This window comes from Marmota flaviventris, chromosome 15 (genome assembly GCF_047511675.1).
Source record: "Marmota flaviventris isolate mMarFla1 chromosome 15, mMarFla1.hap1, whole genome shotgun sequence".
Classification (NCBI taxonomy): domain Eukaryota; kingdom Metazoa; phylum Chordata; class Mammalia; order Rodentia; family Sciuridae; genus Marmota; species Marmota flaviventris.
The window spans coordinates 1,015,674-1,025,606 of NC_092512.1; the positions used below are offsets into that span (position 1 = coordinate 1,015,674).

Here is a 9,933-nt window from a genome sequence, read left to right on the forward strand (position 1 = left end):
TTCGGAACTTGCACTTCTGAGGGGCTGGCTTCAGTCTAACACTGCCAGGCTAACACTGTGGCTCAAGGACCTGCCATCAATCACATTGTGCAGGACACTCCCAGGGCCTGGAGGCCATCTCCTGTGCTGCTCCAGTTTCTTTGGGAGGTGCAGGGTTTGACTCTCCAGCCTGCTGACAGTTAGGGTTAGGGTGGATGATCAGGGCAGGCCATAGGGTTCTCATCAGAACTCTAGTGCTGGGTGGGAGGGGCGCAGAGGGAGCGGTGCTGGTCAGCAGAGTTTGCTGGGGGTTTAAATATGAAAGTGGGCAAGCACAGTTTCCAGAAAGAGAAGAAGAAGAAGAAGAACTAGGTTCCTGCAGGTGTGAGAGGGAGGATCTGTGGGGAGGCAGCAGGGTGTTGCGGTGCAGGGAGATTTCAGATGAGAATTCCACAGGGTGTGGTGAGGGTCTCCTCCTGGAGAGGGGACACACTTAAGGGGGTGTTCTCCTCCTGGCTCCACTGTTGCAGACGAGCTTACAGTGGAAAGAGGAGGGGCATGTTTGGAGAAAAGAGAAAACTGGCATCCTGGAAGGTAGGCTTGTGCACTGAAAGGGGAGCAGGAAATTTGGGGCCGGTGAGAGATTTGTAGTCATGAGTTAAATTCCAACCTGTTGGTGTGCTGGTGTATTATCAGCCACCTTCAGTGGCCTTCCTCCGGGTTCCCTTTAGTACTGGCGGGGTGAGCCGACCTCACTTCTGAGTCTGGGGCTTCCTGCAGCCGGAGGAGGCTCCCAAAAGTCCTGGACCCGGGCTTCCCCGCAGACCCTGGGGACAACCGGGAGCAAAGCTGACAATGTTCGGCCCATCACAGGCGTAGTTGGGGGATGTGCGTGGCAGGAGCCGGGTGCGGATGCTGTGCAGGAGGAAGAGCTGAGGCATAATGCGTGCAGGGGCGGATCTCGGAGCGCCTGGTCTGGACCACAGAGGTCTCCATGCGCGCAGGGATGCCCAAACGTGTGGGACTCGCTGGCAGCGGCCTGCGTGTGCCCAGCAGAGTCCCCAGCACGGCGCCGCTCTGCGGGGCGGGGCCTCGGCCGGCGTGGGCGGAGCCTCCGGGGGGCGGGGCTCTGCGGGTGAGACCTGAGACCCGGCAGGGCGGGGCCTGGCGAGGCCGCGAAGGGCGGGTGGGGCTCGGCCGCTCGCCCGGGAGCTCCACTCGGGCTCCGGCCCGCAGAGGCGGCTCCGGAGGGGCGGGCCGGCTCCACCCCCGGGCCCGCCGCCCGTCCGTCGCGCGCCCGCGCCTCCCAATTCCCGGAGCCGGGTCGGGGCTCGAGGCGGCGGCGGCGGCGGCGGCTCCACTGGGCTCGGGTGGCCGGCCAGGCGCGGGGCAGGGCGGGCGGCGGCAGGGCGGTGGATCGCGCGGAGGGCGGTGGCCTGGCCCGCTGAGCCATGGCGGCCCCGGAGCCGGCGCCCAGGCGGAGCCGGGAGCGGGAGCGGGAGGACGAGAGTGAGGACGAGAGCGACATCCTGGAGGAGAGCCCATGCGGACGCTGGCAGAAGCGGCGCGAGCAGGTGGGCACCGGCGGGGTGACGCCGCTCTCCCGGAGCCCCGGGGACGCGAGGCCACGCGGGGCCCGTGGGGGCCCTGTGGCCGCGCGGCGGCCTCTCCACAACCCACGTCCTGGGTGGCCCTTGGCCCTCTTGCCTGGGACCCACGCCCTGGTGAGGAACCTCCATTCCCTGAGGACCAGTCTCCTTCAGGAGACTTCCTGGTCCCTCCCCACGACTCTGGGATTCACCGCTAGACCCTAGGGGTTCACGCTCAAGAACCTGAAGCCGCTTCTATCCACCTCTGCCCAGCCCCTGGATATCACCCTTGGACTGCTGCGGGCCAACCCGGGTCCTGGCCCTCAGCTTTCCCATAGAGCGGATCCGGCCCGAAGCGCACTCTGGCCAAGAGAAGGGTGTGAGAGGGACCAAGTCCCCAACCTCGCCCTAACACAAACGGGAGCATTTGTACCCCGTCCCCAGGTGAACCAGGGGAATATGCCCGGGATCCAGAGCACATTCCTGGCCATGGACACGGAGGAGGGGGTAGAAGTGGTGTGGAACGAGCTCCACTTTGGCGACAGGAAGGCTTTCGCAGCCCATGAGGTGAATCCCATCGCCCTCGTCCCCAGTCCTGTCCCGTGATGGCCCATGACTGCCCCCCTCCTCCCAGGAGAAGATCCAGGCCATGTTTGAGCAGCTGGCGCTGGTGGACCACCCCAACATCGTCAAGCTGCACAAGTACTGGCTGGATGCCTCTGAGGCCCGTGCAAGGGTGAGCTACTGGGCGGAGTGGGGGCGGGGCGGGGCCTCGGTCTGGGTGGAGCAACTGCGGGGACCCACCCGCAGTGGCGGAGCCGTGAGCCCGCCCGCCCCACAGGTCATTTTCATCACGGAGTACGTGTCATCAGGCAGCCTCAAGCAATTCCTCAAAAAGACCAAGAAAAACCACAAGGCCATGAATGCCCGGGTAGGGGGAGTAGGCTGGGGACAGGGAAGGGAGGGTGGCCTCTGGGAAAGGGATGGGACTGGACACCGGTCAGCCCCGGAAAGGGGCGGGGCGGCGGGTGGGCTTCGCAGGCCCTGCCACTTTTCCTGCGCCCACCCGACGGGAGTCCTGCGTCCGCTGCCAGGCCTGGAAGAGATGGTGCACGCAGATCCTGTCCGCGCTCAGGTGAGGACCTAGGCTTGTCCGCCTGCTTGCCCTGCTGCGCCGACCTCTCCGGCGCCCTGTGACCCGGCTCCGCCTGCTCTCCCCCAACGCCTGCAGTTTTCTGCACGCCTGCAGCCCCCCCATCATCCACGGGAACCTGACCAGCGACACCATCTTCATTCAGCATAACGGCCTCATCAAGATCGGCTCTGGTGCTGGCGGGGAGGGGCTGGGCAGGGGGGCAGGGCTGGGGGAACCTGTTGCAAGTCGAGATCAGAGGACACCCCACGCCCCAGGCCGCTGACACCCGCTCTTTCTCCCCGTGGTCTCCTTCACAGTGTGGTACCGCATCTTCTCCAATGGTTCGTGCGGGATAGGGGTGGGGATGGGAGCTCTGGCCAGGCCGGTCTGCTCAGCGCCTCTGCCCCTTCTTTAGCGCTCCCGGATGATCTAAGGAGCCCCATCCTTGCTGAGCGAGAGGAACTTCGGAACTTGCACTTCTTCCCACCAGAGTATGGCGGTGAGTCTTGGAGGGACCTGTGGCACCTACCCAGCCTGCACATCAGTCCTACCCACCTGCCTCTTCCTTTTCAGAAGTTGCAGATGGGACCGCTGTGGACATCTTCTCTTTTGGGATGTGTGCACTGGAGGTACTGGCACCTTTCCTCCTAGCCCATTCCCAGCTGGCCTCCACCCCATCTCACCGGTGCTGTCCCTTCCCCATGTTGGCCCTGCAACCTCAGATGGCTGTGCTGGAGATCCAGGCTAATGGGGATACCAGAGTCACAGAGGAGGCCATTGTTCGAGCCAGGCACTCACTGAATGACCCCAACATGCGAGTAAGCAGCTTGCCACTACCCCTACCCCCAGCCTGAATTGATGTGCCCAGTGTAGGGCCATTGAGGTACCTAGGCAGGCCAGAGGTATGGCCAGGTTAATGCAGGGGAAGGGTGTGCCAACCTCCAGCCCACTGTCAAGAAAGACTCCACTAAGAGCTCATGCAGGGTTGCAGGCCGGAATGGATCAGAGTATTAAAAGAACAAGGAAACCAGAGAGACATTCCCTAGGTAGGTACTGTTTTATAACAGTCACAAGGCCTAGAGAGGCTGAGGCTGCCCAAGGCAGTGGAGTGAGCATCTGCACCCAGATCTGCCTGACTCCAGGTCCCTGCCTTTAAGATCCAGGTCCAGCTTGTGTGGAGGGCTGTGGTGGGCACAGGGCAGGCAAGGGAGATAGAGGGTGGAAGCCACACAGCATTTCTGGTCCAAATCCAGTGGCTTTGGACCAGAAATGCTGTGTGGCTTGCATGGCTTCTGTGGACGGGAGATGGGAGAACGGGACCTGACTGGGCATGAGAGGCCAAGGAGGGCACCAATGTCTGCAGGGTAGGGACGAACCAAAGGTCATCTCCAGAGCTGGGTCTAAGTTGGGGTGATCAAAAGGGTTAGACTGTGGGTAGGAGAACCTGCATCTGTGAATTGGGGGTCATAGCACTCATTCCCCGCAATTCCTATGAAAGTCAGGGAAAATAGAGCTGATGTTCTCATGAGATGCTGTCTCCTGTGCATGTTCCTGCAGCATCCCTGAGTGGGGAGGACATGGGGATTGGGCCCCTGGGTCCTGGGGGCTCCAGGGTACCTGCTGTCTTCACACTGTGGGGTTAGAGCAGAGAGCCTGCCCCACCCACCTCTCCTCCCCACCCCAGGAGTTCATCCTCTCCTGCCTGGCCCGGGACCCTGCCCGACGGCCTTCTGCTCACAACCTCCTCTTCCACCGAGTGCTCTTCGAGGTACACTCGCTGAAGCTGCTGGCAGCTCACTGCTTTATCCAGCACCAGTGTAAGAACCAGGCAGCGGGCTGGGCCAGGGACCTAGGGTTGGAATACAGACGAGGCCTTGCAGGGCCTGTGACTCAGGCCCACCACCCTGAGTACTGCTGCGGCCCACAGACCTCATGCCTGAGAATGTGGTGGAAGAGAAGACCAAGGCCATGGACCTGCAGGCTGTCTTGGCAGAGGTCCCCAGGCCCCAGCGGCCCCCAATGCAATGGCGGTGAGCAGCGGTTGCCCAACAGCCTCCCCTCTCGCTCCCTGCCTGCCCCTGGCCAGCTACCACTCATGCACCTCCTGCCCTGTGCCAGGTACTCAGAGGTCTCCTTCTTGGAGCTGGACAAATTCCTGGAGGATGTCAGGTGAGAGCTGCTGTGAGACTGGGAACAGGCTCTTCCGGGCCTGAGCCCCCAGCCATATCCTGGTGTGTCCCCAGGAATGGGATCTACCCACTGATGAATTTTGCTGCTGCTCGGCCCCTGGGGCTGCCCCGTGTATTGGCTCCACCCCTGGAGGAGGCCCAGAAGGTCAAGACCCCGACTCCAGAGCCCTTTGACTCCGAGACCAGGAAGGCAGGTTTCTACTCCTGCTGTGTGAGCTGATCTGACAACAGGCACCCTTCTCTTGGGGTCTGCTTGCACTGCAACCCAGCTGTCCTCCAGGCTGGGAGGCCAGATCTAGGCTGGCCCCTTTTGGGGGCTAGGAGTCTGTAGGACAAGCTGGGATACCTGTCTTTCCCAGAGGTTCTTCATTCCTGTAGACTCTCTCCCACCCTGCTGCCTGCCTCCATCCCTCAGTGCACTGAACAGCTTTCCTCTAGGAGTCTCACACACCACCCCCAGCTCTGACCACAACCCCTGGTTTGCTTACTCCCAGACACTTACATCCTGGGACTTCCCCCTCAGGCCCCCAGGCACCATGTTTCCCCAAACCTCCCTTCCTGCAGGGCTGCCTCCTGGCCAGGGTCCTCTCCTGGTCAGCCTCAGCCCCTCCCTCTCTTGTTCATGCCTGTACCCAGGTCCTCAGGGGCCTGGAGTCAGGCAGACCTGGATGCAAATGCTCACTCCACTGCCTTGGGCAGCCTCAGCCTCTCTAGGCCTTATTACTGTTATAAAACAGTTAGTACCTACCTAGGGAATGTCTCTCTGGTTTCCTTGTTCTTTCAGTGCTCTGACCCCTTCAGGCCTGCAACCCTGCATGAGCTCTTAACGGAGCTGACTCTGGCCTTAGATGTGTCCTATGGCCACTTCTCTGATCCTGGCTACCACCATTCCTCAACTGATAATCAACCAATCCCTGCCTGGCCTCCTTCCCCCTGGCTTCCTTCCTTCTAGTGCAGCCTGAGTTCAAGTCCTAACAGTCAAAGCTGCCTGGCTCCTGGCCGCCCAGAGAGTTCAAGTCGCAGTCCAAGCCCCAGGCTCTTCAGGCCTATTCTTGCTGGTTCCCTGCACTTGGGAGCTGTCACATCCAGACTGACCTCTCTCGCCCCTGCTTCCAGAGTTCCCTCCTTTTCAAAGCAATTTCTCTACTCTGAAAACTCCTATTCACCCTTCAGTACCCAGCCCCAGTGCCTACTGGAAGTTTGCCTTAACAGCCAAGTAACCAGCACTGAAATTGCTTTCTAGATTCCCCTTGGAGATTTTTACCATTTTAATCCCAGTTGTCCTTTCTGGGCCTCTTGGCTGAGTTCCAGCCCTTGTAACCCTGGCCTCCTGGTCCCCAGGTGATCCATATGCAGTGCAACCTGGAAAGGAGTGAGGACAAGGCACGCTGGCATGTGAGCAGGGCCCTGGGCTGGGCTGGGAAAGGAAGGGCCTGCCAACTTTGACTTGGCACCGACCACACCCTCCTGCCCCAGCTCACATTGCTTCTGGTGCTGGAGGACAGACTGCACAGGCAGCTGACCTACGACCTGCTTCCAAGTAGGCGACTGGGAACCCCAGGCTGCAGGCCTGAAGGCGGGCGGTGGGCAGTGGTTGGTGCCACAGCCTTATGAGTTCCCATGTGCCCTTGTTGCAGCGGACAGCGCCCAGGACCTCGCGGCTGAGCTGGTGCACTACGGCTTCCTGCGCGAGGTTGGCAGGGTGGGGCGTGGTGTGGCTTGCTGGGAGGGTGCAGGGCTGCTCTGCCGCGGGTCCCCCATGCCTCCCTCCCCTCTTTAGGATGACCGGTTGAAGCTGGCCATCTTCCTGGAGACCACCTTCCTCAAGTACCGTGGGGCCCAGGCCTGATCCTTCCAGCCCTGGAAGCCCTGCCCTGGCTCTGCTGGCTCAGGGCTGTCCCTGTGGGGAAGAGTCCAGCACTTCTTGGAGTTGCCTTTTGCCTGCTAGCCTGGGAGCTGATGAGCACCTGCCCTGCTCGTGAGGATCCCTGGCCTCCTTCAGCAGCATGGGACCCTGAGGTGGTGGTTCAGTGGCTGAGGCAGCCAGCGTGGGGGTACAGGGTGGGATCTTCCATGGACAGACCTCCACCAGGGGAATCACTCCATCACTCTGGGTTGAGCAGCCATCCTAAGTTGGCACCACAGACCCAGGCAGGGTGCCTGGACCTCATAATGTGATGGGGCCCCTGCAGCTGTCATAACCAGTGCTGGGCATCAAGCAGGGCCAGACCCGGCTGGAAAGAGGGTAAAGAGCCTGGAATTGAGACCATGGTCAGCAAAGCCCCTTGGTCCCATGCAGAACAGCCCTGAAGTCCCCCTCTCTGACCTTGCTCTGAGACCAGGATCTGGGGCTCTGGCACCATCACCAATACCCCAGCCCCTCTAATGGGCTATTTCTCTCCTGTATTACCTGGCATGGAGAGGTCAGAGGTCCTCCCTGGAGCAGCTGTATTCTGGGCCTGGAGATGTGGGCTTCTGTTTCTCTGTCTCTCTCTCCCACCCAACTCCTGTCTGGATTTTAGAGGTTTCATTACTTCCATGGATTCTGCCTCCACCTCCAGCGCCCTTTCTTGAACTGCCTCTCCTCCAATTTCAAATTCAGCTAAATGATCTCAAACATTTTAAATTGTATGTATAAATTTAATGTATTCAGGTTTCTGTTTAAGCATTTCAAATGTCAAACCAGGAAGGCTCACTAACTGTATTAGTTCTATATTGCTGCTGTAACATTTATCACAACCTTAGTGGCTCAAAACAACACAAGTTTATTATAATTATGTAGGTCAGAGTCTGATACGAGTCTCACTAGACTAAAATCAAGGTGTTGGCAGGTGGTGTTTTCCTAGGTTGGCAGGTGGTGAAGATCCTAGGGGAGCACCTGCTTCCTGCTCATTCAGGTGTTGGCAGAATTCACTTCTACACAGTGGTGGGTCCTGTTTTCCTGCTGGCAGTCAACTGGGGACCACTCTCCATTACCAGAAGCAGCCTGCATTCCTTGGCTCTCCTTCCTCCACTCAAAGGCAGCAGCAGTAGGTTGAATTTTAGCGTGAGCCAGATATCTGGTTGTCTAAAGCCAGGAAGGTTCTCCATAAGGACTCCTGCCTGCAATTGGGTGGACTCCCCCCAGATAATCCAGGAAAATTGCCCCTCTCAGGGTCTCTAAGATTAATCACATCTGCAGGCATATATTTTGCCATATTAAGTGGCATTCACAGCTCCACTGATTTGGGAATGGATATCTTTGGCAGGGGGCATTCTCCCTACCATACCCCCTTAACCAAAAGCCCAAAACCAAACCAGATTTGCCAAGGCATATCAAATAAATTAAATGAACAACTATAATGAATCTCAAGTTATTTTAAACATTCTAGTACTCTTTACAAATATTTTCAGATTCTCATACCTTTCATCTTAAAATTGCAGATTTCAAATAACCTGCGCATTCTAGGGGAGAATCCTGTTGCTAAAATGATTGTGCATAGTCTTCAACAGTTTGAGTGGCAATCACACAACTGATCTGAACTTAAAAACACCGATACTAAAGTTGCTGCATTTAGTCATGCCTACCTGAGTTTTTAATGTTAAGTTCTATCTTTTCAGAATTATATGCATATTATTTTTAAAATGGAATGGTATGTGTGAGGCCAATAATAAATGCAGTCTCCTACCCTGACTTTCCCCCCGTTCACCACTCTTAGCTGTTTCTGCAGACATTCAGGACCCACATTTTTCCACCCTCAAGCACACTTTAGTCCTATGTATTGGTTGTTCTACATGAGGTGTCTCCAGGTGGCATCCTCTGGAGGAAGGAGTCCTCTGCCTCTGAAACATCACCCCAGTGTGATGGGCATTATAGTTCTCTGGGGGTGAGTAAGCTTCATTACCAAAAGTCTCCACAAAGAACAAGGTATCCTAGTCTAGGTTATATTTTCTTTCTTGTACAACCTTTTCTGTTTTCCCTGGAGTTAATAATTGTCTTTTTTTTTTTTTTTGCTTAGTTTTCTGATATGTATGCCATTAATTCATTTTTAGATTTCCCCGTGTAAGTGTGACTCTCCTCTCAATACTCCACAATCAAGGCATAACTGACTAGTTTCTTCTTCCTGGAGTCCCCAACTTGTTCTGGTATTCTGGCCCTACTGCTAGCCTGGGTCACCCTTCACCAGGATCCTGGAGCCCTTACTCTGTGACTGCATCCCATGCTTTCCTCTTCCTTTGCTGCCCTGAGAAGCAACATCTTTCAAGTTGCCTGGGAGAGGATGCATGGAAGATTATGGGTTCTTTCTCTGTTTGTCCTTATTCAGACCTCACACGTTTTTAAGTGTATCTGGATACAAGAAGTTTGATTTGGTTGAAAGTCACCTGTCCTAAGATTTTGAAGGTGTCATGTCATTTTCTTCTAGTTCCAAGAACTCTCCATGCCTCTGTGAATGCTGGCCCTTTGCCTACAAGCTCTTCTCTCTCATTTTCTCTCAATCTTTTCTTTGCCCCAGTAACTGTTTCATCCATTGTCCAGAGATGAAAATTTTCTTGAATTACTTCTTTCTTTATTTTCCCCTTTCCTTATATTCTGGACAATTTATTGAGATGTCGGACGCATCTTTTGAGAGACGCAATCATGTGTCTAGGTGCCCAGGCTCTGAGCAGATCTGCTGCTCCCTGCAGCATGAGCTCAGTTGTGCCTGTACTTCCTCATCTGGAGCAGTGGAGGGAGACCCTCTGCAAAGGGTCACTGTAAGGTTGGCATGAGCTCCTGTGTGAGAAGCCAGAACAGTGTCTGGAACCAAGCATCTGTCCCTGAAAGCTGCCCCCAGACAGTAGTGCTTGGGGCTCCCCTGGTGGTAGTGGTGAGATCCAGCCCCAGGTTTCTGTGCCTGGAGAGTACTGACTGATCTGATTATGATACTTGACATTTTCTAGCTATCTGGCTTTGTTGTTATGCATTCTGGAAGATTTCAACTTTATCTTTCAATCCTATAGAACTGCTCATGTCCTTTTCACATTTATCTTTTTTCGGGGGGGCATGTACCAAGGATTGAAC

The 9,933-nt window shown here is 56.5% G+C and overlaps 1 protein-coding gene across 1 annotated transcript; it reads left to right on the top strand.

Moving 5' to 3' along the window:
* Positions 1 to 1,258: 1,258 nt before the first annotated feature.
* Positions 1,259 to 8,234, top strand: Nrbp2 (nuclear receptor binding protein 2). The gene is made up of 18 exons (XM_027951284.3): positions 1,259 to 1,553; positions 2,013 to 2,135; positions 2,203 to 2,304; positions 2,410 to 2,499; positions 2,663 to 2,703; positions 2,800 to 2,894; positions 3,021 to 3,044; positions 3,119 to 3,202; positions 3,277 to 3,332; positions 3,426 to 3,521; positions 4,388 to 4,520; positions 4,631 to 4,733; positions 4,822 to 4,872; positions 4,947 to 5,082; positions 6,234 to 6,287; positions 6,369 to 6,432; positions 6,530 to 6,585; positions 6,673 to 8,234. Exons 1-18 carry the CDS (start codon positions 1,431 to 1,433, stop codon positions 6,739 to 6,741), a joined length of 1,500 nt encoding a protein of 499 aa, XP_027807085.1. The 5' UTR covers positions 1,259 to 1,430; the 3' UTR covers positions 6,742 to 8,234.
* The last annotated feature ends 1,699 nt before the right edge of the window (positions 8,235 to 9,933 follow it).

Excerpts from the sequence above, each read along its gene's own strand:
- Nrbp2 (XM_027951284.3), top strand. The coding sequence starts at position 1,431 with ATGGCGGCCCCGGAGCCGGCGCCCAGGCGGAGCCGGGAGCGGGAGCGG. Across the intron at positions 4,734-4,821 it reads CGGCCCCCAATGCAATGGCG|GTACTCAGAGGTCTCCTTCT; the intron begins GTGAGCAGCGGT and ends GCCCTGTGCCAG. Across the intron at positions 6,433-6,529 it reads GACCTACGACCTGCTTCCAA|CGGACAGCGCCCAGGACCTC; the intron begins GTAGGCGACTGG and ends CCCTTGTTGCAG.